This window comes from Vicia villosa, linkage group LG2, assembly GCF_029867415.1.
Source record: "Vicia villosa cultivar HV-30 ecotype Madison, WI linkage group LG2, Vvil1.0, whole genome shotgun sequence".
NCBI classification, from domain to species: Eukaryota; Viridiplantae; Streptophyta; class Magnoliopsida; order Fabales; family Fabaceae; genus Vicia; species Vicia villosa.
In genome coordinates this window covers 169,765,269-169,792,751 of record NC_081181.1, presented here as the reverse complement: position 1 = coordinate 169,792,751, position 27,483 = coordinate 169,765,269, and the positions used below count along the sequence as shown (strand labels likewise).

At 32.3% G+C, this 27,483-nt stretch overlaps 1 protein-coding gene and 1 long non-coding RNA gene across 11 annotated transcripts; one reads left to right on the top strand and one right to left on the bottom strand.

The window, feature by feature from the left end:
• Nucleotides 1-14,181: 14,181 nt before the first annotated feature.
• LOC131647394 (wax ester synthase/diacylglycerol acyltransferase 4-like) lies at nt 14,182-18,169 on the bottom strand. Its single transcript, XM_058917292.1, has 5 exons — nt 17,886-18,169; nt 15,866-16,444; nt 15,209-15,565; nt 14,632-14,769; nt 14,182-14,509 (listed from the first exon to the last, which is right to left on the bottom strand). Exons 1-5 carry the CDS (start codon nt 18,069-18,071, stop codon nt 14,360-14,362), a joined length of 1,410 nt encoding a protein of 469 aa, XP_058773275.1. The 5' UTR covers nt 18,072-18,169; the 3' UTR covers nt 14,182-14,359.
• Nucleotides 18,170-20,721: 2,552 nt separating this feature from the next.
• LOC131652924 (uncharacterized) lies at nt 20,722-25,966 on the top strand. 10 transcript variants are annotated; one of them, XR_009298877.1, is made up of 5 exons: nt 20,722-21,536; nt 21,669-23,750; nt 23,855-23,970; nt 24,108-24,822; nt 25,510-25,966. It is a non-coding gene; the product is annotated as an uncharacterized LOC131652924 (long non-coding RNA). The 10 variants fall into 10 exon arrangements; XR_009298873.1 differs by having other exon boundaries at nt 21,669-23,970; nt 24,108-24,161; nt 24,782-24,822; XR_009298874.1 differs by having other exon boundaries at nt 21,669-21,814; nt 21,974-24,822.
• The last annotated feature ends 1,517 nt before the right edge of the window (nt 25,967-27,483 follow it).

The following is a 27,483-nucleotide window of genomic DNA, read 5'->3' as shown; positions in this document are numbered from 1 at the left end:
CGTTTGTTGAGTGTTTTGGTTAGGAAACTTTCTTTAGGTTTGTGCGGTGAGACGTCGCCATGGCATGACGGGAGGAAGCTACTTTCCAGACACCGAAACAATAAAGGCGTCGAGCTTACGACGTAAAACAAGCGCTTGTTGGGAGGCACCCCAACAGTTGGAAGTTTTGTTTATTTTTATATTTAAGAGGTATTTAGGTGAAGTTGAGAAAGCTGGAAAACCAAATTTTGTTCTGGTTTTCTGATTTTTTCTATCATCGCTTAGCAAGCACAGAAAAACTCAGTTTTCCTACTTTGTGCCAGTGGGGTTCCTATTCCACTTGGTTCACTCCTTTTTTCCACTCTCACCAAGGCTATTTAGTAGTAGATACTAGTTTTGTTTTTCTAATTCTTTTGTTGGTTGTTTGAACTCAAATTTTGATCCGGTAATCGAAGATTTTTTAGGTGATTCTCCAAAGTTTGAGTGTTTCAACTTGCGGATGTATGGTAGGATATTGTTTTTGAAGTGTATCATTCAAGGTACTCATTTATCGCTTTCTATAACATAGCATGTTTAGGAAACTTTTCATTTGTACAATTACCATGCCATTTGTTCTTTTGCATTACTTGCTTGTTGATTGAATCACTTTAGTTCCAAAACCATAAATGTGAGGAAGCTTTCCATTGTTCATATACGCTAGAGGCCACAATATTTGTTAACTAGATTTTATTATGCGTAATCTTTTGTTTATGTTTATTTTATGAAAGCATGAAAAGGATCAAGGAATTTTGTTTCATTTGAGCACAACTACATTAGCCAAATAGTCAATTCACCTTGTGTGTGTATGGGCATTTGTTAACCCCCTTTGAGCTTTTTGTCAACATTCATGTTATTTCTTGAACTTTAATGCTTGCACTTAGTTCATTTATTTTTGTATGGATGTTGATTATTTTTTCTTGAACCCTCAACTTTGTGTTGTTGTATGAATTTTTACCTTGTCTTAGAAAGTAGAGAGTATTCATATTATGATGTGGTTGAATTCAAGTTGGGGAAAAAATTATTGTGCACTTATGGTTAGTTGCTATGAGGTTGAAAGGAAAAGAAAGAAATAAGAAAGAAAGAAAAAAAGAGAAAAAGTTTTGGAAAAAAAGTATGAAATAATTGTGCTAATAAGTAGTATGTTTTAGTTTGAGAAACTTGTGGTTAAGGAAGAAGTTTGATCAGAATTCTATTGTTTGAACCTATGTGGATTGATCACTCCCTTAGGTTTAGGCAAGTTTTTGTTTCGATTAGCCTTAGGACTTATCCATTGTTTGTTAACCAAGGCACATTACAACCTTGAAAAGTCCTTGTGATTCTTGCTTTTGTAATTTCAATGTGATTTTTGGATGAATGCATAATTTAATCTTTTGTTTGCAATATTGTTTGATGAGTGTTAAAAGTCCTTCACCTTTGTGTGTTCTTCATCCATTGATGAATTTTTACTAGGCGTGATTCATGATGTGAGCTTGTATTGTTTTAGAATATTTAGCATGATTTTTGTACTTAGGATTCGTTTCATTTTCATGTTGTCGTTGTAGGATAGTGGTAAGTATATACTTTGTTTATAAGTTTTTGTGTTGAGCCATACATTTGTTTTTTATTTTTGAAACTTGTTGATTCACGATTTTTTGGTTTATTACTTTTGATTCTTCGGTTTGCTTGACATTGTTTGAGGACAAACAAAGTTTCAAGTTGCGGAGAGTTTTATAAGCGCCAAAATGTCGTTATTTTGAGTATTCATTTTTGGAACTTATTGATTCTATTCTTGTAGTTTTTGTAATAAAATCCCAACTTTTGTGTAAATATTTGTATACTTGAGTTTTAATTCGTTTTGAATATCGTTTGATAGTTTATCATTTGTTTTATAGGAATTTATGCATATCGAAGCCTCGAGGAATAAAGTGTCGAAGGCACGGCTTGGATTTTGCAGTTTTGGAGCAATAAAATGGAAATTCTACAGAAGCTCGCTAAGTGGACTCCAAGCGCGCTTCCATGAACTAAAAACAGAGATGCAGAGCTTTTAGAATTCGCTTAGCGAAGTCATCTCGCTAAGTGAGATTACCTTTATTGTACTAGATATTTTTGTGTAATAAGTGCAACTCGCTTAGCGAGCCTGCGTAAATTTCTCTTTGTATTCTTTCATTTGTAACATTTTAGGATTATGGGTTTGTGGATTTTTTGTCCCAAATTCATCACCTTCATTCTTAGGTTAGGATTAGCTTAGAAAACAACACTGGGTCATGCACTTGGATGATCGAAGGTGGATTTCTCATCAATCAGAGCTGACAACCCGCGAGATGTTTGGTTTATCTCTTCTCTTCCCTGTGTATTTCTTTTGTGTTGGATTTTGTTTGTATATTTACTCGAATCTTATGTATATTTATCGCTCATGGCATTGTATAAAACTTGCCTTACGAATCGTTATTGTTATCTTCCTTAATCTTTTTGCATTTATGTTTGGGATTTGTGTTGCTTTAGAGATAAACTTCGCAGATTCTTATTAGGGATAGATTTATGTTAGTTTCTAAACTATAGAGATATATTTAGAGATGACAATCACTTGTGTGTCGAAGCTTAATGCTTTCGTGTTCGAGTGGTGCACGAGAGATCGCCGACGCGAGAATACGGATGTTCACGCGACTTTGCGTTAGAGATAACCTTGGTTGTGAGTTGTCTCATAGGTGCTCTAGAGATGGACACTGATGTGAGAGACACGTGATGGTAATGACGAGTATCGTAGGTTGAGTGCAACTGATCGATAAGTTTAGGTTTGTGAAGAGTGAGTATATTTGCATGCCTGATAAGTTATTTCTCTCCTAAGAATGTGTTTTTTTGTCTATATCTTTTTACCTTTTGTTCATTCAAACCCGAGTTCGAAACCAAAGAAACTATTGAGTGGTATTCCACCATCTCTATGGACACGATAAATCCCGAAAGAATATTTCCAAATATTTTGTTGCTTGCCGCTATGCATGCTTCAACAGTTGCATGGATTCTAGAAAATCTATTTCTGGATATGTTTTCACTATGCCTGGCACATCGATTGGTTGGAAAGCAACACTTCAAAAGGTTGTTGCTTTATCAACCACTGAGGCAGAGTATATTGCCTTAACTGAAGCTGTGAAGAAGCATTATGGATTGAAGGATTTGTGAAGGAGTTGATACTTCAAGGTCGAGGTATCACTGTTAAATGTGATAGTCAAAGTGCTATACACCTATCGAAGAACTCAGCATATCATGAGCGAACCAAACACATCGATGTAAGGTTGCATTTTGTCAGAGGAGTACTCAAGCATGGAAAAGTCCAAGTGCTGAAGGTTTCGACAGATCATAATGTTGCTGATATGATTACCAAGATATTGTCGAGAAGTTTTTCCAGTGTATGCAGTTGACAAAAAGTTGCATGACAAAATCTAGTTTGTTCTTGGATATAAGAGTTTGTTCCAAGGTGGACATTTGTGAGATATTGGATCGAACTCTAGTGGGTTGAAGGGTATCTTCTGGTTCGACATGATTTATGGATGCCGTCAAAGTATGTTCACATATTGTGTCGAAGACCTATATACTATAGTCGAAGTGTGTTCTAGAATGTGGGTGTTGAAATGCTAGGGTTGTTAGTATTTTGAATTGTGCATGTTTGTTATGTCCAATTATTTAAGTTAGCTTACTCTAAGTTAGCTTGTACTCTAAGTTAGCTTGTACTCTAAGTTAGCTTGTACTCTAAGTTAGCTTGTAATGGGTATTTGCAGAAAACTCCATTAGTTCAGTATGTTAAGTTTATTATAAATAGCATACTAGTCTCTCATTATTGCATACTTCAAATCCTAATTTAGGGTGAGAGGGTTATTTGTTATTCTTGTAACACTTGTAATCTTGTATCAAACATAAAGTAAAGAATTACAGTTATAATCAATCCTTGTTTTTCCATTGTGTTCCCTATTATACTCTGTTCTTGGCATCATTTTCACAACAAATTATAACTATTTGTTGATCATTGGTTTGGTCATGGAGGCTAAAAGATTTTTGGGAGGATGAACAATGCTTTTTAATTTCTTCAAAGTGAAGCATCTCTTCTCCTTAGTGAAAATCTAGACTCTTCTTAAAACTTAATTTGGGGAAATAGATATGTTAATTGTGTGATTCCAAGAAAAAACAATGAATATAATGCAAACTTAGTCCAAAGCAATATTTTCAATTTTGGGCATTACTCTTCGCACCCTTAGTGTTGCTCATCCACCCTAGTGAAAAACCAATAATGCTCCTAAAATTTAGAACTTAACCACCGAACGCACCAAAAATGCAACGAAAGTGAAGTTTCAAGCATAGGCCAAAAAAGAGCTGAAAAATCAATATGTTAATGTCCATATTTTTTACGGAGGTTGATGTCTTTCTTTTAAATGAAGGTTAAGTTCGGGACCTGCTTGATTTATATAACGTGTCTGAACTTCCTTCTTCATTTCAGAAAATTTACTCACAAACTAAAATAGAGCTCGTGAGAGAATTCTATTTTTGTCTTTTTTCAAGTTTTCTCGCTACTTCAACTGTATTGCATTCAAGCCTAGGACATCACTAAGCCTCTACCCCCACTTCATTCAATCAAGGTTTCTCATTTTCACGCTTCCCCATAATTGGTAATTTTTTCATTTCCTTCCTTTTTTTGGTTTGTAATGAATGAATACCTAAATAGGTTGTTTATGGTTCATTAGGTTGTACTTAAAAGCATAATGGATTGATTTTTGATGCATACATATAGTTTTTTTCAAGTTTAGATCATATAAGTTTTGTTAGTTCGTGTTCTCTGTTTTTTGGTTTTGCTTAGTACGGAAGTTAACTTCCGAATTTTCCTAAAATGCTTTGTTTGTTTGACTTTTCCTAATTTTCCCCCCGGGTTTGAATTATTTGATTATGATATGATTTGACTGGTTTTATTAAAGGTAAAATGTCTGAAAACCAAGAAAGATCGATACATTGTAGAATGACTCATCATGCTTCTCTTTAGAGGGAAAAGGTTAGAGCCTCTTGTCCTGAAATTAGTACCACTTTATTTGATGCAGGAGCATCGTATTCTAGAGTTCATGTGTTTCCAGCATCATCATCCTGGAGACATGAGTCCCCTGTTACTGCCCACAGAATCCCTAGAAATCTAACTTGTTGTTGTTCCTGATGGTTATCCAGGAGGCTCCTCAGACACTTCATTACTTTGTATGTATGTAGATCCCGCTACTAGGCACGTGAAGGATTTAGAGGTAAAATAAATTTGTATTTATTCTTTTAAACATATGTGTTATAAGATTTGAACTTTCTAAAGATGATGTATTTTTATACCATCGTGATTTATAAAAATGTATCAAGCATGGTAGGAAGATTGTGAAACTGCCGCAGCCTGATGAACCAAGGTTTCAGGATGTCATGCAACTATCTAGGCAAGAAGATTTATGCAGGAATGTGTATACTTTTATTAATCATGGTTTGTTGTCTGCTTTCATGGAAAGATAATACTCAGATAATTCTTCATTTCATCTTCTGATCGGTGAGATTTCTATTACACTTGATGATCTGTCATCCCTCACACATCTTTCGATCACAGAAAGATTATTAAACTACTCCAAACTAACTAGATCTGAGGCACTAAAGACAATGGTGCAATATTTGGGAACTGATCCAGGTGATATTCAACAGGAGATATATGGCACCAGGGGATGTCATGCCATATTTGGATTTATATAGAGGTTGTATATATACCACCTAGATGAAATAGTTGAGGTTGATGATGATGATGCACAGGTAGTACATCATATAGTATGTGCATTGAGGTCATGCCTCTTGTATTGTATCTGGTTGGTACGTTCCTATTTGTAGACAAAAATGGATAATATTTGTCTCCATGCAAAAAATATTCAAGGCGTGCTCAAAATCAAGGAAGTCATCACCAAAGTTTATTTGATTAAGGAAAATGTTGATAAAATCATTAAATAACAAAAAGATGGTTTTCACAACCAAATTTAAGTTCGATAGTTGATTAAGCGCAGGGAATGTATTAGCACCCTACAAAGTTCGTTTAAGATAGTGGTTCAAGCAACATTCACCAATTTCCTATTGTTGAGGCCACCACTCCATAAATCATGTATTTTTCTATCTCCTTGATAAAAGTCACAGTCCAAGTATAAATAGTGATAGAATAAATAAGCATATCATGCATAGCACTCTTCAAAAGATGTAACCTACTAGTAAAAGTTAGTAGGGAAGCTTTCCAGAATGCTAGCATAAGCTTGATTTTGTCCACAATAGGTTGAAAGTGTATATTCTTATGCATTCCCTTGAAGATAAGGACCCCTAGGTACATGAAAGGCAAGGAACTAACAGAAAAACCCATAGATTGAGCAATCCGAGTCAACCTAGCATGGGAGATTGAGCCACCAAGGATGGTTTAATTTTGAGGATTAATTAACTGGCCAGATACCTAAGCATATCCTTCAAAGAAGTTTAAAAGGGCATGTATATTAGAAGAGTTACCTTTGCAAAAGAGCATGATATCATCAACATACATAATGTGGGATGGAACATAAGCATGCATGTTTCCTTTGATCAAATTTAACATGTAAATTTTTACAAGCCAAGAAATGCCTCTACTGAGCACCTCTTCTACAAGACAGAATACAAAGGAGACAAAGTGTCACATTGTATCAACCTTCTAGAGTAGGAAAAAAAAACCTCATGCTTACCATTGACTGGAATAGATAACTTTTTTAGTGGAAAATTGCCTAGATCCATTCATAAAAGGTGTTGTTTAAGGCAAAAGTCTTGAGAACTTTAATCAGAAAGCTCCAATCAATGGTGTCAAAAGCTTTTGCAATGTCTAATTTAAATTCAATATTTCCACCAAAGAACTTGTTATGCAACAAATTTATGACTTCATAGGTGAAACATAAAAAATCTCTTACGTGCCTTCCCTTAATAAATCCCATTTGCTCTTTAGATACTATATTTGCCATGATAAGAGTTGGCTTGTCTTCCAGAATCTTAAATAGGATCTTGAACTTGAAAATAGAATGGGTCTAAACTGACTAATTGTATATTCATTGGGTGTCTTAGGGATTGAAACCACTGTGTTTGTATTCATGTTAGGCATGATACGAGTTTTAGTGAAAAATTTAAGCATTGCATTAGAGACATCTTCCTTGACATGTTTCAAGTAGATCTGGAAAAAATAGGCTCCAAATCCATCAGGTCCTGGGGATCCATCCTTATTTCTTGAGAAGATTTTATTTTTGATCTCAACTCAAGATGACATTAAGGTAAGGAGATAGTTGGCATTTTCAATGATGAGGGAGGGGATAATGTAACGCCCCAGACTGCGTTCGGGATTATCGATTGACCCCACAAACCAACACATGTATTTTCAGCATAATTTGTCCTCACTCACACACTTTCTGGGAAACTTCCCAGGAGGTCATCCATCCTTATAAGCCTTCCCTCAATTATGCAGTCCCATACATGCATAGCCTCAAGATCCTTCTTATTCCAATATAGAGACCACTCCTCGCCATCTTTGGCCACGAGTGTTACATGCGGTGCAACTACCATTTTCCCTCTTCGGTCTCGGGTGTTACATGCCCACCAGCTTTTGTATGGTTCGTCCTCTAACCACATCGTACTGGGAGAGGTATGGCTCTGATACCATTTGTAAAACCTCATATTGCTTTAAAGATTATCGATTAACCCCACAAACCAACACATGTCTTTTCAGCATAATTTGTCCTCACTCACATGCTTTCCGGGAAACTTTTCAGAAGGTCAGCCATGGTGGAGGCTAGTGGAGAAAATGCACCAAAGATTAGGGGTCGAATTCAGTCTATTATTTACAACAAAATTTAAGTTAAGCCTGGTGAACCATATTCTAGGAAAAGCATCGATACCTATCCTAGGTTCGGCCACAAAACAAAAGTCAGACCTATATGCATTAAGGAGCCTTTTAAGATCAAATCTTGTTGGGGAGTTGGAAATACCCCTTACATTCAAATATATTCACTTCATTGATCCAAGTTGGGTTTACAAAACCTTGGGTTATAGGTATTCCTTTTCACATCAAACTTGCTCCTTATTTTCTTTTTGCGTCTAACAAATTAAAAAGTTTGCTCATTATCTTTGTCTATAGGAATTCCATGGTGCCTCATGGGGTCTAAGTCTTCATCTTCATTTTCTTAATCGACAAGATTTGGCCATGAGTTCTTCAAGAAGCGTAAATCTTTTTGGACTATGTCATTTGCGGTCGGCACCTCTCTTTATCTTATGGAACCAACTCATCTTTGAAGCCCTTGTAAATCTAGATTATGTGTCACTTATAATCTTAATATCATCATCATCATTAACCACCTATGTGGAATCCACTAACTCTAATTCACCAGAGTCTTGATCAATAGCCTTTATATCTTTAATATCTAAAACATGCTCATTTACCCTTTCTAGACTAGCTAGCTTAGGCCCACTCTCATGAAGTATATCTTATATCTCAGTCCCTTTGCCCTTATTACTAGCTTTGGCAACAAATTCCTTCTTCCGTGGTTTCATTTTTTTGGGAGCTCTATCCTTGTGAGTTAAATGTTGGGGTTTGTTAGTAACTTTTTTGCAAAAAAAAATTGTTTGTGGCCAATGCAATTTGCATTAGTTACAAAATTCAGGTAAGTTTTCATAATCAAGGTCAATAAAAAAATGAAAAGTGTTTCCTTGCAACAAGTACTCTATACTTGGTTTCTTTTCGTAAATTCATGTCTATCAAAACTTCAACGAGATTGTCCAAAACACCTATCAAATCTTGGCTTGTTGGTGATCTGATAAGTGCATATAGGGATTCCAACACAACTTGCAATGGAAAATAGAATCTTTGGCCTCGAATACTCCTGTGAGAAGCCATAGATATGAAACCACACTTGTGCATATGAGACTGGTTGTATGTGTTGGATTAAAATTCTTGGTCTAGGCAACGATTTTCAGAAAGCCATGGTTTAAATATCCTAAACCTATTGATCTAACACTTTGGGCATCCTTAAGAGAGAAAAGCAAAATTCATAAAATCTTTTCTCTAAAGAAGTGATTCCCCATTTATCTAAGGATTTCCACAGGGAAGTTAGCTTGTTTTCATATTACATACCTATAACGGTGTAGAACCCTTTGGCCACATCATTCTACCATGTAGATCGTGTTTGCAAGTTGCCAACCCCACTTGATATTCTTCTTCATATGTTTTGATTGTAATTCTACCTCCTTTGATAATCAGTTGGGAGACTGGTATGTCGCACATATTGTTTAAGACTTCAACTAAGGACTTCTTCGGTTCTGAGATTGTATGTGGCACTTTCTTTATTTGTGCAGATGGTTGGAGACTTAACCATGGGATATTGAAGTTTTGTGGGGATGTGGTAGTTGTGACTGCCATGGATAATTTGCCATATCATTTCCCCCACCCCCGGGAAGATTAAGGATTTTCAAATGACACTAAAAAATAAACAATTTGAAATTGCTCATTCTCTTTATATAATGTGATTATTATATGAACGTGTTAAATTATTTATTATTAATCTTTCAAATTTTGCAAGAAGATTCCCATAATTTTTCAAAAATTCAAATTCACCCCAAAAAAAATTTAAAAATGCAAATAAGTCTCTAATAATTTTAAATTTTTATAAATTGGCCCCTTCAAATTTGCAAAAATTGCAAATTGATCCAAAACTTTTAAACTTTATAAAAAAGACCCAAAATATTTATTGAAGTCCTTGCTTATAAAAAAAAAAACTTTAGTCATTTTTACATATGAAAGGTAGAATGACTTTATCCATAATTTGCTTTATTCAAATGAGGGGAGGGGAGGGGAGGGATTTTAATGGAGGGAAGGGGAGGGGAGGTGAGGGGATTTTTTTAATTAGATAGGTGTTTGGTTCAAATGAGAGGAGGGGAGGGGAATGGAGGGGTTTTAATTAAAAATATGTTTGGTTCAGGAGGGGAGGGGAGGGATTTTATTAATAATTTACATTTTTATTCTTATTATCTTATATAAGTGATACAGTGTGATATTCAAATGTGAAAAATTTATACATGCTTTTTTGTTAGTAAAATTTCTACTATTGAGTGACTAAAAAGTTATAATTTACTATATAATGTTAAAAAATTGAGTTCACTTAATTCGAATAAAATGTTCAAAAATAAATTAATCTATATGTTGATAACAACTTTTAAATCGTAATGAATTATTTAACACATCAAATACATAAAATAATTTATTATTAAATATAAATGGTTTAATAAAATAAACAAATAAATTAGAATGAAAGATTTAAAATTTGATATAAAAGAAAATATGATAGGATACATAACAAAATTAGAAAAAAAATATAAATAAACATAAAAGATTTATAAAAAAAATCAAAAAAGTACAATGATTTTGATTTATATTAAAGACAAAAAAATTAAAATAATTTGAAGGTGGAGAATAATTATAATAAGTTGATAGAAACAATCGAGAAAAATCACACAGAAGAGAGCAGTAACACAAAAGAAAATGAATAATTTTAAAATATTAAAATAAAACTGAGGATATTATAGTAATTATAATAAGTTTTAAAATATCAATATCAGATTCCCTCTCCTCCCCTCCAAATCCCCCGATTTGGGAGGACGCAAAAAGTGTGTTTTGGAGGGGTTTTGCTCCCCTCCCATCCCCTTCCCTCATAAAATTTGAATCAAACACATTTAATTAGAAATATTCCCTCCCCTCTCCTCCTCTCCCCTCCATCTACCCCGAACCAAACACACCCTAAAAAAGCTGAAAACAAAAAAGGAAAGAGGGTTGATGCCCAACATAGTTCCTTTTCTTTTTATTTTTTTCACTTATTTATATATTTTTTCTTGTTATTATTTTTTTGTTTGATTTACAAAATCAAATTGAACATTTGTGTAAAGTGATCATACTAATAATATTATGAGTGTTTTTTCTTTTTGAAAGGCGAACAATTGTTGTAATTGAAAAAGAAAAAAAATAAACAATAAAGTTATTTTTTTCTTTTTGAAAGGTGATAAATTTGTTGTAAAATGATTTTTATAATTTTTTTTTTTAAATTGTGATAAAAGAAGAATGTTATAAAATTAAATACAATGTTCAGATTTTTTGAAATAATTTCTAATTGTTCAAACAAAATTGAGGTACTACACTATATCGATGTCGTCTACATGAGATACTTCATTATCTAAACTCCAAGTTAGGTGAAGTTTATTTATGGAAGACTAGATAGATAACAGCTAGCAACACTTTATTTACGGTATTATATTTGCACCTTTACTCTTACTAATATTTCATAACACTTGTTTAATGTCATTACTAATATTTCATTTGAACAATTTTCATACATGGATCCCCCAACACTTTTCACGTATCTCCAGTTGGGCGTATATGGATGACTACGACTAGACTTTACCACATGATTGCTCCTTGATCCCACTCAGAGGGAATCATGCGACTAAGCCGTTACGAGTTTATCTTGACCGCATCGTCAAAGACAATGTAATATTCACACCATATAATGATCACCAAATAGACACTCCCCTTTGATGAGATAACTTTCTACTCCGAATGATTGGCTTATAGGTCACGACTGATGTATCTACATCTACCTGAGTGATCCATTTGTCAGTTCGAGTATCTACAGGATATTCCTAGGGTACCCATATTTGTAGCTCTTCCCACACTTTGTCGCTGAAATGTTGATAAGATATTGCGGAGTACCATAATCATATAGTCCTAGAGAATTTACCTATTGTGTGAGCTCCTCAACCATGTAGTACTGCATACCGCTACATCCAATTATATTTTAGAGTGTTGCATCCTTACATGATACCAAATACAGATGGGAAGTCACCTAGGCCAATTCATTAGGAGATATTAGAAGAGGGGCTGGTTATGGCGAACCGTGTTATTGATGTGTTTCCGATTTGTCAGCGTACTATGGCTATTTGGAGAGTGGACATAGAAAGAGGGGAGTAAAGGAATGCACTCTTGGGAAGGCCACTATAGAGGCCATGATAGCCGATGCTTAATATGCCTTGCAGTACAGAAGGTAGAGGAGAAATCGATGGGTCAAATATACATGGTAGTTGCCTTTTTTTGTATTTTGATTATTTGTATTTTGTGAATAATATGTGTGGTTTACATTTTAACTTAATATAAGGAATTTTGATTAAATTATATAAGTGTATGATTTAATTCAATAACAATTTTATATAAATGGTAGAGATTAAATGTCAATCTTTTTTTCTCTTTCCTCCATTATCAAAATAAATGATGGAGGAGAGAGAAAAAAAGATTAACATTTAATCTCCATCATTTATTATAAAATTTAATGATTCAGATTCATTCTTATATTCTCACAAAAAAAATGTCATTCTCAATAGATTTAAAAATAAACGGTGAAGATTATGTGTCAATTTTCTCTCTCTCTCTCTCTCTCTCCTCCATTATTAAAATAAATGTTTGAGGAAAGAGAAAAAAAAGATTGACACATAATCTCCACCATTTATTTTAAAATCTAATGGTCCATATTCATTCTCATATTCTCACATAAGAATGTCAATCTCATATGATACGTCATATATATATAAATGACTTAAAATAAAAGATTTATTAAAATATGTGAAATTTATAACATAATTATTGACTAGGAGGAAAGTTAATTGCTTTGAGGGTTAGAATGACCCTTAGCTTTTGTATTATTTATTGATAGTTGTAAAATAAATACAATATCATGAGTTCAAAATGTGTTTAAGGGTTAGTCTGAAATTTAACCTACAACTCACCCTTTCATCAAAACAAATACTAAGAAAGAGCTGTCGATAAATCTAATAGTGCAATTAAAAAATGTGATATAAATAGAAAAAATTTAGTAGTGTATTCTAAAAATCTGATATGTTTTGGAATTTTTTGAAACATCGATAGTTCATTTTTGATAGACAAGAAAATCAAAATTAATTTTACCAAATTTTTCAAAAAATCTAATAAAAACTCATAGTTTTTTGAAAAATACGGTAGTGTATTTGAAAAATCCTATAAAAACTCGTAGATTTTAGAAATATTTGATACTGTATTTTAAAAAATCCGATTAAAAACTCATAGTTTTTTTTTTAAATAATCAAGTTATATATATTGAAAATTCCGATAAAAACTCATAGTTTTTTATAACTTTGGTATAAACTCAGATTGGTTGAAAAATCCGATAAAAACTCATAAATTTTTTGAAAAATTCGATAAAAACTCGTAAATTTTTTCAAAAATTCGGTAAAATTACTCAGACTTTTTGAAAAATATGGTAAAATCTCATACTTTTTTGAAAAATTCAAGGGTGTATTTGAAGAATCTAGTAGTTTAAATTTAGTAATTTTTATAAGAATCTGGTAAAAACTCATGAAATTCTTCAAAAATTCAATAAAAACTCATTATTTTTTCAAAAACATAAAAAAAACATCAAAGATTAAAATAAAAGCTCTATAATTATGTGGGTGTCAGATTAAGGTGTGGGCTGGGAGGATAAAATCTCCAAATACTTTGGGCTTTACCATAATATAAGTAGCCAAATTATGGAGTATTTAATCCACTTAAACTTGAGACCCCCATAAACTCAATGAATTGACTATATTAATTTTGCAAATTTTTCAACCATTTTTAAAAATCTATTTGGAATTTGCGCAAATTACAAAACCTCCAGAGCGATACCAAAAAGTTCACACTTTTATCAGAAATCTTGTGAAAAATAAGGTTTTTATCGAGAATTTTAAAATTTCCAATACAATCCTTTAGATTTTTATCAGAAATTTTATAAATTTCAATATTTTTTGTATGCATTTTAATTAGGAACTTCAAAATTCTCTGTATTTATTCATAGCATGGTATTAGAAAATTTAGAATTTTCCGATACTAGTTCTTACTCAAAGTTATGAATACACTCTGCAAATTTTGTTTGTACCGGAAATTTTAAATTACCTATTAGAAATTTCTTACACACATTTGAATCCAATTTTGAACAATGGTACTTTTGGAGTTATCAAATAAAATGAGGGTGCATGTATAAAAGGGGGGCAATTCTCCAAATTATGCATATCTACCTAATTCGTTTGAAAATATTAACGAATTGGCTATCCCAAAAAAAACAACTTGAATACTTTGATGAAATCTTGAATGTCTCATCATGTTCAACAAAAAAATGCATACCACATGAAAGCAAAAAAATTACTAACTAATACAGAATCATTACATACCATAATTGAACCAAAAAACAATTAACAATATGACATAGTTTTTTTATGCCATAGTCTTTGTTGATGCTTTAATTATCATCTCAAGAGATTTCTCCATACAAGACTTCATTTTCTGTTTGTCAATGAAATCTTTCTCAGAACCAAATGCAATTCTCAACTTTCCCATATAGCTCATAATTGTAACTGTCAAACTCTGCAATTCCACAAACAAATACATATATGTAAATGAATCCTCAACAAAAATAGTTTAGGTGATTTATTTATGCATTTATTTTTAGTAAAGAAAACTTTTTAAAAAAATGACTTAACACATACCTCTGGTGGACCAACAACCATGAAGTATAAACCTTTAACTGGATGATTAGCCAAAGCCATTTGTTCCACTGGTCCAATAATGTTTGAAATTGTTGTACTTGAGTTTCTCAAAGTACTGTGTACGTATCTAGCTGCAGCCTGAAGATCCCATTTATTAATTTACAAAATTTTCAAAATAAACAAAATATGTATTATTATTCAAGTATATTAAATTAAAAAAAATTAATAAAGTTTTCAATTACATATTTATTTAAAAATTAAAAAAAATAAATATATATATATATCAATTATTCAATAAATTTAAAATTGGGACTTTTAATTATAATAGTGATCGGAAAGTGTCATATCAATTATTCAATAAATTTAAAATTGGGACTTTTAATTATAATAGTGATCGGAAAGTGTCATATATATATATATATATATATATATATATATATATATATATATATATATATATATATATATATATAAATTAATTTATGACAAAAATAAAATGAGTTTATTTTTAATTATGTAATCAAGATGTATGTATATATAACATAATAATAAAATTTAATTAAGACTAATTACCAACCTCAGGGCCTCTGATTGTTTTCACCATATTTAAGAGCATGCCAGTAAGAGGAGTAACCAAAGAATTTTTCTTCCTGCTAATTTCTTTATGAGCTTCCCAAATAAACTCAAGTGGATTTTCAAATTTTGGATCATTTAATTTTGGAATTGGAATATGCAAAAATGCAAATTGATTTCCCCATGCAGCACCATTATTGTTCTTGCTAACCATTTCTTTCACAGATTTATAACCTTTGATATTTCTTGTGTTCAATAACACCAATGCTGTTGAACTTGCTTTTCTTGATTCTTGATTAATTTCTAACATGTATAATCGAATTCCAAAGAAAATTAAACCCGCAATTACATCATTTATGCTCTGCAAAAAAATTATTAATCAAGATAAATTAACTCAATCTAGTTAGTTGAGCAGAGACATTATTAAGAAAGTACAAATTTGAACATGCAGTGCATCCTAGTTATTTATCTTTAAGAGGCTGATATATATATATATATATATATATATATATATATATATATATATATATATATATATATATATATATATATATATATATATATATATATATATATATATATATATATATAACTAATAATAAGATAAAAATGAAATAAATAAATTAAAAAATTTACTTTGAATTATTTTTATTTTACTTACCACGTCAAGTCGGGATTTCACTTCTTTTATCCGCTCCATAGTGAAAGAAACATTGGAGATAGTAATTTTTCGAAGTTTGACATCATCAGCACGTGACCTAATCGGCGTTAGATCATCTTCAATCATACTACTTTTCACGATACTCCATCCGAAATCCATCATAGACCGCAGCGTCGAGGAAAAAATAGAAGGAAATCTCTTGATAATTGCTTTTGTGCTAAAAATCGACTTAGGTTTCTGGCTCGACGGTAATGTGAATGGAAGAGAAGGGTTGTCAGCTCTCTCTAGACATGAAAGAAGAGCTCCCATTAGAGAGTAACCATCTCCAAGAGCATGATGAAGTTTGAATACTACAGTTGCAGCTGCATTTTTTGTTGGATATTTAATAATGTGAATATCCCAAAGTGGTCTATCTTGTGGTAAATGTTCCATTGATATTTTTGACATATATTCATCAAGCGATTCATCATAGAATGAGTTGCATGATTTTTCACTTGAAAATTCAGGAACATTAATATGGTCTTCCAAATTAACTTCAACTCTCTTCCATATTTTCTCTCCATTGAATTGGTCCTTGATCTATTCAATCAAACACTTCAACATTAGTTTTTCATATTTTTTTGCCACTAATAGGAAATTAAATTTTGCAAATAATTACACATTCTAATGTACACAAATTTTGTTTATAAAGTAAAACAGATTCTGATACCAAGAATACATAACAATTAAAGTAAAAAATATATTGTAATATATATTTTGGCTAAACTAGGCTTATGGTTGAGAAACTCTTTTTGGTGAGTATAACAAAGGTGGTGTCATATATGCATGTAAAAATTATTGTATAAATTTAAAAAAATCACAATAATATGTATATAATTAGCTCATGGAAAGATCTATGTTTTGTTTAATATATATCCATTAGCCTATACATTTTTTTCAATAAAAAATATTATTCCCTTCAGTTTTATCTTTAATATAAGAAAATATTATTTTTTAAATTTATTAAATAATTAATATAGATGAATTATATATAAGTCAAATATATTAGATAGTTAGTATGTATATTTATAAAGCAAAATATTTACTAGTAGTAAGTTTTAGAGAGCTGTAAGAAATAAGTTGTCTCAACTGTTCCTTTCACATGAGACAATCTCTTCAATGAAGCAATAAATGTTAGACATCTCCCACACGAACATTGATTCATTACATGAGTAACTTTATTACATTGGTTAAAGAGACGGTATTAACTCAAATTTTAATAGGTCAATATTACAAGTAAAAAAATTATCTTTTTCATTATATATTCCCTCTGTCCCAAAGTATTTGATCTATATAAAAATAGTTATACAGTAATATAATAAATTAAAAAAATTAATTTTAGAGGAAAAAAAAGAAATTTATTTATAAAAATTTAATGTGATATACTAAATTCTCTCGGTTTATAAAAAACATATTTTGCTTGTCTCAAATATAAGAAAAATAATTTATTTTCATTTTATTTAATCATAATATTCTTCTAAATATATATTTTCAAGATGAACTTAAACATAATTTGTATTTAATCCATTCTCTCGTATTTTTAATAACTAATTGACAATAAAAATTATTTTTCTATTTTTTTATAAAACTTATTTTTGAAAAATATAAAAATTAATAAAAATTATTATGTTTCACTAATTTTAATAAGTTTTTGTCTGCTTATAGTTATAAACCATATATTGATACGGATGGAATATAATATTTAAAACAAATAATTTGATTATGACATAACCTTAGCAAACATTCTAAAATCACGAGTACAGATCTTGAAAGCCAACTACTCCAAAGTTCATAATTTCTTAATTAATAAAAAAAAATAAACAAAGCACACACATAAACAATATTCAAATATATAAAGAGAAATAAAACTACATATTTAAAAAAAAAAAAAGTGAGTGAAGTTTAATACTACTAATTAATACTAATAAACATGCATGATTACTATATAATTAAAAAAATAAATTAATAAATAAATAATTACCATGATGGAGGAGAAACGTGTGTTGATGGGAAGAAAGACATCTTGAAGCAAAGAAAGAGTTTGGCAATCATCAATTGAAATTTCAAATTCTAAAACACCTAAAATATATACACACAAACAAGAGCTATTCAAATATTGTCCTGTAGGACTCACTGGCTCTGTAATTTCTTCTTCAAAACCTTCCATAATTTTTCTTTCACTAAAACTACTATAACTATATAAACAAAATATAGTAACTACTAAGCTAGGTAGATGAATGAGTTTTGTGGTGTTGAAAATTGAGGTAAATATATAGAAGGAGAAACAAAGAGAGAGTGAGAGTGATGGGCATTAAATAAAACACATAAGGTTGTTTGCCCTTATTTAATGGTCTCACAGCTAGCACCTTCTTACCCTTGGCGGTTTCTTAATGTACTTGCATAGTGAAGTTGCAGATTTTCTGGTAGCTCTAGCATTCAATAATAGAAATATTTTATTTTAACAAAGCATTAAATATATACCTAATGTATACTACTTGCTTGAGATCATTTCTAAACTTCTTGCTTGTTATACTGAAATTTTTTAAAAAAATATGGTTGGGAGGTGACATTTAAATAAAGATGATCAGTCAGATTTCTAAAGAAAATAGTCATAGGCACATTTAATAGATAATTTGAACCAATTATAATATGGTTAAAAAGAAATAATAAAATTTTTAATTCACTCCATATACTTAAATCTGTAAAATATATTATCGGAAAAATGTATTTTGCCAAAAAAAAAAAATTATACAATCTAAATTCTGATAAATCTCCGTAGTTTTAAGAAGTGAACTTATTATTTTTCTAAGATTTTTTTTAGATTTTAAATTTTAATTCATTTTTATAATAATTATTTTAGGATTTTTATTCCTCAACGGTTAGTAAATAAAGGTAGTTCGAGTGTTCTATAAATTCCTCCAAATCACTAAATGTTAAACTAAAATTAAACTAATTTTAACTATAAACCTAGTTTCAAGAAACTAAAAAATCTCAAACAAAATATCCAACTCTTCAAATAATCAGAACAATCATCATAACACTTATCAAACATAGTCATATTCATAATAAATAAATAGTACATTAAATATGTATAAGCCACGTTTGGAAGTCTAGCTATTTTGCTAAACTAATTTTGGCAGGGTAATCAATTATACCTTATCTTTATACCTACTATTATTAACTAGGTAAATGAATCCTACCAAAATGTAGAAAGCAAAGAACTTTGCCGTGAGAAATAATATGACAATCCTTTAAATACATGGATAAAATATTTATGAACATGCTCTACTCATAGTCACTTTTCAAAAGTATGGGTCTCATACTTTTAAAAGTGCCATTGTAAATGTTACCCATTAGTCACTTTTCACCGTTTCATAAATACCAATTTTTATTGCACCTCAAGCGGTGTTATATTCTCCTCCTTGTTAGGTTTCCATCATATATATCATTATAAAATATATTATATTGTCATACATAGAGTATGTTATAGGAGCTTGTAAATAATGTATTTGGACTTAATAGAGACTAGATACATTATTTTCTCTCTTATTATATCACTAATTGCAAGTGTTATATGTAAAAATAATACATACTTTTTATAAATTTATTATTACAACTATTTTTTAAAATAATACATACTTTTTTATAAAATTGTTATTACAATTTTTTTAGGGTTTAGGGAACTTCTCTCTTCTTTCTGAACTTTCAGTTTCGCTTTTTATTAGGGTTTGCTTGTTGCACATGGTCATGGCAAACATTCAAGAGGGAGGATGGAGAAAGGTTCATAGGAGGAAGTCAGGTCCCGAAGGCCACGTATCTTGGGACGTGGCAGTAGGAGAAGGCAAGAGGGGAGCAGACGTCGTTGTATCTTCATTCTTTATCACAGAGTTTGGAGAAGGGTGGAAAGCAAGTGATATTCTTTTCGAGCTGAAGGATCTTGGCGACATTGTAGAGGTAGTCATTCCGGCTAAGAGAGATAAGAGAGGCAGAAGGTATTGTTTCGCTCGTTTTGCTAACGTCGCTGACGTTCATCACTTAGCAACCAAGTTAGATAATGTCTTCCTCGACGGAAGAAAGGTGCACGCTAACATTCCGAGATTCGGTAGACAAGCTACTGTTCCATCGAAGGGTTCATGTTTTGACATTCAACATAGAGGCAATCCTAATGCTAACGAAGGCTCATCGCGGCAACATGTTATCAACGGAGGTTGGGTGGACAAAAGATCGTTCTCAGAGGTCGTAACAAACAGAAAGTTTAAAGAAGTGGCTAAAGGAGAGGCGACCCAGGTTAGAACTATGAAGATTTCATCGGAAGAGAAGGACCAAATCAGATACGATAGAGCGTTCACCGGGGTGTTAAGGGATTCGAGTGACGCTCACTACGCCAAAATTGATTTTAGGCAGCACACCATAGACAGCGCTTTTTTCCCAAAGCGCTGCTATAAATCCTAAAAAAGGCGCTGGTTTTAGGCAGCACAACAAAGACAGCGCTTTAATCTTGAAGAGCTGCTGTAAGTTAAAAAAAATTAAAACGATTTACTAAATTGAGAAAAAGCGCTGCTAAATGTTATACGTATGAGAGCGCTTTATAAAAGCGCTGCTAGAGGCCACATATTAGAAAGCGCTTCTGAAAAGCGCTGCTAAAGATGTTCTTTAAAAGCGCTGCCATTTGCCTAGAGTCATAATATTTTCTTTTGTTTAAAATTAAAAAGGTTCACCATAGGATCGAACCCCTGCCTTTATAGGGGTTTAGTTTTTGTTTTAATTTAAATTATTTTAATCAATTGTGAGTTAAAAGAAATGGACAAATTAATTACACAACCTGGTTTAGGGTTTCTCACTTCATCTCATGGTTTCTTTCTCTCGTGTCTACAATAATACTGCAGAACAAAGAAGAAGATCCATAACTCATAAACAAGAAATCAACACATTTTTAATCGCAAATCTAACCGTTCTTCCAAAGCCAAAACCTATCTTTTCAAACCCAAAACCTTACCGAAGGAGAAAACTTTCATTGAATCGTATACAATTTTCCCTCTCTCGAACATATTATGGTTCTTTCATCATCCCTTTGAGTAAAAAATGGCAGAATCGCGGTTCAAGCAATACACGTACATCCCCCAAAACCCTCTACCCCTCTCCCCTCCTTCTATAATCCCAATACCCAACCCCTTCGACATGTACCGCGTCAAAAATGACACCGTCGTATTCCCAGCCATCCACGTCGAAGACGAAAGCATCTTCCCAGTCATTGAGACGGCGTCTACCAACCAAAGTCCAAGAGAACCCGCGCCGCCTATGACAATCTCCTCACCCTCATCCAGCAGCCCTTCCCCGGCCAGCCGCTCAGTACAGTTAGATTCGTCGCCGATAAGATTCTCTAAATTCTCAAAAACAATGCCGTTGATTACCATGACAAGAGGATCAAAGTTGAGATGCTTCTTAACCCTATCCCTAATCATGTTTTTGATTATCTTGTTTCGGTTGGTAAGTTTATAACTGATTTCTATGGGTTTGCTGCTGGTCATGTTATCGGCGGTGTTGTCGACGGTGTCCGGAGTTTATCCATTTGCAACGATAGATAGAACATTATGATGTAGTTACTTTCTGCATTCAAGAATTATGTGAATAGGTTGGTTATTGCAATACTGGACCTTCTTTTTGTTCATTTTCTTTAGGATGAATTCAATGGTTTCAATTGTTTACTTGACTTTGCAAAGTGTTAATTTATTGTTGCTTGCATGGTTTTAATTTGCGATCACAGTTGCGGTCAGTGTGGTAGCTGTGATGCACATTGCTGCGTGAGTTTTAATTGGATTTCTATGGGTATGCTCTGCTGTCTTTGATTCCTCACAAGCATCGTTCTTTCTTCTTCCGAAGCTCTCCTTTTCACACATGGATCCTAACCAGGTAAGTCATGTTTTTCTCCCATCATTCTCAGATCTGGATTCGTACTCTCATCCATGATTTCCATTTCATTTCCTCTATCGATTCACATAAGATTCATGTGATTAGTATAATTTTCATATGCGTGGAGTCTATAATTGAAAACACCTTGGACATTGATAGAGAACACCTTGGAATTCCTGAGGCTGAATATCATGCCATTGTTAGGATGCGATCTGCTAAGTTTGCTAGGATTTGCAAAGATCTTAGTAGCAACTAGCTAGCTCACACCACTAGAGATTCTATTTTACACATGTGAGTTTCTTGTATTTCTTCATTCATAACACTATATTGTTCAGTGCATATAGATATAGATATGGATTGTGATTTGGGTTTAGTCAAAATTTTCAGAGTTAGTCATGTTTCATGATCTTGTGTTGTCGGTATATCTCTCTATGTTGTCTTGCTCCTCTAATTTTAATTTTTATTAATTATTTGATTTCGTTGGTTTCGACTCGACTTGGTGAGCATATTCAGAATTTCATTTGACTTAATATTTAATACTTTCGCTTTATGATTGTGAAGGGGATTTTCAATAATACCCTGTTTTTGTCAAAACACAAACTGGAAATAAAATTGGTCCTCAGGTGAGACCTGATTTCATCACAAAGCTTTATAGATTTACATAAAGAAACATATGGAAGATAAAAATGAAATTTCTGAGGTAGCTGTTACTACTACATGTGGTTTCTCCATGGAAATGGCCGTTTGGTATGAACTTTTTCTCTTGCATTAAGATGATGTTTAAATTCTAGTGTATCATAATGTCATAATGAATTATAATCTATCTTTTCTATAGCATTTTCTTATTAAATAATCCATTCATAGAGAACAAAAAGGTATTCACACAAAACTCTATTAATTATTGTATATTTAGTATTTTGTGTTTTTCTACTCTTGTTTAGTTAATTTTAATGTTAAAGAGCTGGTTTAGGTTTAAGGTTAAACCTTAAATAATAAAGATGTTTAGACAATAGAATAAATGTATTAGATAATGAAAACAATAGTTATTTTTTTTGTTGGTGATATTGCTCTTTATAAGATTGATAATGGAGGAATAAATGGAATTCCTTCTACACCTCACTGTTTGTGAGATCAACATTTGTATGAGAAATTTGTAGTAGTTGATGACATGGATGAGGGTATGTATGCTATTTAACATGCATGTGCTAACCTTTTATTTTATCTTATGTTGAATCTTGGTCATATGCTATGAAGCACAGACTACGACACGGACACCGGGACACGACACGACACGGACACTCCGACACCGATAATGTTGAAAATATAGGACACCGACACCGCTGCATATAAGCTAATATTTGAGTTTCATTTATCCATATATTGATCAAAATTAATGTCCGAAATTCTTTATTGATAACATTGTTTCAATACATGTTTAACTCTTTTAAATGTGTGTGAGATTTGTCCAAAAAAATATATAAATGTGTGTTGGAGCAAAGAAATAAAACAAATTTTTGTTTGAAATATTTGTCTTGAGTTGTCCGAAATATGTGGTATGGTGTCATACGAGTGTCGGACTCTGATTAAAAGAGTGTCGAAGCAAAGAAAAAAACCATTTTTTAGAGGACACTTGTTTGACTTTTCCGACACGTGTCGTACGGGTGTCATACAAGCGTCGGACACCGACGCGTGTCGGACACCGCGACACGCCTACTCCTAGAGGTGTCCGTGCTTCATAGGTCATATGTTCCTGTTTTACTATGTAATTTTATTAAGTTACTATTGTTGCTCTCATATGAGGAATCAACCTAATTAAGTTTCAAATTAGATTTTAACTAGATATTAATTGATTTATTAATCCACATTTGTTATCTGATAGGTTTTCTTCATTTTTAAGCAGTATCAGGTATATTCGTGTTGGCTCTCTATGTATTAGGTATTAGGAAAAATATGTAAAAATATATGATGTTTCTTTCTATTTATTTGGTTGTGTATGTTTTCTTGCTTAAAAACTGAAATTATTGTCATATCAATCTTTAGGAAGAGAAATAGAGAGGATGAACAGGATATGAGCATCTCAATGAGCCACTTCACATATTGTTGACAGGAGGCTTAGGCAGGCTTATGAATTTATAGAAGAAATGATAAATTTTGTGGTAAGTTCATTCACTATGAGTATTCATCTTCTCAAATAAGCATTAGGTTGTGTAAGGTGTCTTATGTACTAGTCTACTTTGCTTTGTCTTAAAACTTGTATTAAGATACTGATTACTGAATGTCTATACATATTTAGAAGATTTAGAGCTCCTAATAAAAGGTGATGAAACAAATGTTTAATGGTTTCAAGGTATGTTGCTCAATTCTCTAAATACGAGTAATGTCATTTGATTCTTTGAAGTGAGATACAAAACTTCCCGACCTATATTTTAATGTCCTGCTTTGTATATATCACATATCATATTATTTGTTTGAATATGATTACCTCGTGTACTAATATTTTAATATATTCTCTTTTGGTGCTTCAAAAGAAATTTATTTAGGTAATATATATATCTTTTTGGAATTTAAAGAAAATATAATTAGTTATTGAACTAAATACATGGCTATTTTGGAGGTAGCAGAACCCACATGCAAAAGTAGAAAGATTGGGCAGAAATAGAAATGTAAGGCCAAATGCTTATTAAAAAAAGGAAATGGAAGGCCAGTGTATTCATAATAAAAGTGCTGGACTAAACTTTTCTAATTGAAATTAAAGGCATTTTGTAGGCAGGAGATGGAAGAGGGGCCATGTCTGTACTTTCATATAAATGAAAAACTGTAACTAGCTGGTTCCACTAACAATGTTCCAGTTTGACCAACATGTTTTTCAAGCTTAAAATTCAATATTGAAGTTTAGCTTTTTAATTTAATTTTGAATATTTTTTCAAAAAAATATTTAGTGTGTTTTTGCTGAAACTACATGGGCAGGTGCTGCATATTATTTGATGTTATACATGCTTGCCAATCATGTAAGTGTTTTTTTATCTTTTTTTGTTTTTGTTTTTATCTTCCCTGCCTTGTTCTATTTGAGTTATATAAACACTATTATTTTTGCTATCTAGATCTATTTGTTGCTTTTGTCTTATACCAATTTTATTTCTCTCAACTCTTTCATTTCATGTTGGCTGATGTGACATTTCAAGAAATTGTAAATTTGTAGCTTATGTATGTGACAGTTACGAATTACCCGTCTTTATATATATATATATATATATATATATATATATATATATATATATATATATATATATATATATATATATATATATATATATATATATATATATATATATATATATATATATATATATATATATATATATATATATATATAAGAGTGTGAACAGAGTTTTATTTGGACCATAACTGTTCTTGTCAAGATTAGCTCTGCTCACACTCATATTCCTCTAAACATAACTGTTTCTGTTGTGACTGCTTTAGGATCAATTTATGTGCTTCATAGTTGAGAACTAGGTGGTTCTGCCTTAAGATGTTGTAAAAATATTCATTCACAGCAGGAACACGTGGATAATAAGGATTGAGCTCTTGACTTTATTAAGCTTGTTCTGAATGTTGTTTCTCTTTAAATTATGAAATATCAGATTGTTTATAAATTATCATTGTTACTGAGGTTTCTTTATTTTCCGTGATTGCAGACATATCTTCAGTCCCTTACCCTTAGGCTTGAGGAAATGAGAGTCAAAAGGCGGGATTCAGAACAATGGATGCATCATCGCTTGCTCCCAAAAGAGCCTAGAGAGCGTGTGAGACGGTATGATCAATATAAGTGGTTGGCAACATGTGGAGTAGATGAAGATATTTTAGTTCAGAGCCTACTAAAGGATCTTCGAAGAGATATTAAGCGTCATCTCTGTTTGGCTTTAGTGAGGAGGGTATGCTGTCACAGCCCTTAAAATTAGTGAAACACCAAAACACTATCTGAAATGTGTGATGGATCAACATATTATCTAGGTGCAGATGTAAAAGATAGAGCTAACGAGTTCAATATTTTTGTTGTTTTTTAGAAATTCTCAAAGATAGTTATATGTACTTTTAACATCAATTTAGCATTTTAGAATTTTCAAGTTGTTGTATATATCTTCAATTCTATATATGTAGATTTTTTGTATATGCAAATTTGGTGATATATATATATATATATATATATATATATATATATATATATATATATATATATATATATATATATGTAGAACTTTCAAGTTGTTGTTATATATATATTAAAGCTACCAAATTTGGTGTAAAATATGGTGAAAATAAGTATTATATTATAAAAATTTCGTGCACATTAGACAGCGCTTAAAGAGAAAAGCGTTGCCTGAAGTGGGGAAAAGCGCTGCCTAAAGGCGGGAATAGACAGCGCTTTTAAGAAAGCGCTGTCTAAACTAATGCCTAAATGATGACCAAAAGCGCTGCTAAAGGGGTACTGACAAAAGCGCTGTCTAATGCAAAAGCGCTGTCTAAAGTGGACCTATAGCAGCGCTTTTAAAGTCAAAAAGCTGCCTAAAAGGGACATATAGCAGCGCTTTTGAATTAATCCAAAGCGCTGCCATTACTTATAGCAGCGCTGGCTTAGGCAGCGCTTTAAAGCGCTGCTAAAGGCCCAAAAAAGCGCTGTCTATGTGTTTGTTTGGCATAGTGGCTTCAGAAATAAAACACATCTTCTTGGAGGAAGGCATCTTCTCCATTAGGGTCACTATATTAGGACCTTCTCTCTGCTTACTTGAAGACCTTATTTTCGGCGAGGTGGAATTGTTCATAGCCGAGATAAGAACCTGGTGGGAACAATGGTTTAGTCAGATCAAACCTTGGGAGCCCAAGGACGTGGACGTGGATAGGATGACATGGGTGATCGTTTCGGGTATTCCTTGCCATGCCTGGGGATTCAAAACCTTTAACTTATTGGCTGATTCCTTAGGATCTCTTGTGCAATGTGACGTTTCGACCATTAACAGGGTCCGGATGAGTGAGGCTAGAATCCTTATCAAAACGAACAAACATTTGTTGATTAATGAGGAGTTTTTATTTTTGGTTGATGGCATTCCTTTCAGAATCTTCATGAGGGAAGAGGGACCTTTCAAGTTTTCGGAAGATGTGGTCAAGGCCAGGGAAGAGGATGATGCAGCCTACTCCTCCTCTCCGGTGGAGGAGTTTCAGTCAGGCGAAGAAGCTGAAGAGCTTTTTGTTGCTCCCAAGACCCATCTGCCAGAAAAAGTTCTGAAAGAGACACGTGAAGAGAAAGGGGCTCTTAGTGTTGAAAAGGGGAGTCTGTCAGGAGAGGTGACTAGCAAGTTTAAGGAGAACTTAGGCTCTCTTTGTGGTAAATCTGCAGCAGAGAAACCCTTTGAAAACTTGAGCCACCAAGAAAAAGTGTTGGGAGTGCCTCATGCATTTAATGCATGTAATGATCGTAAAAGTAGCATTGGGGACAGCGAAGATGTGGGAAGTTCTTCTTGCGTGAAAGAAACAGCTAATACTTTGATTGTGGGGTCCACGCTTAGAAACCTACCATCTGATTCAGATACTGGGCCGGAAGCAGTTTTGGAAAAAGTCAAAGGCCCAATTTCATTTGATCTAGCTTGCAAAACGGCCCATTCGAACAAACTTCT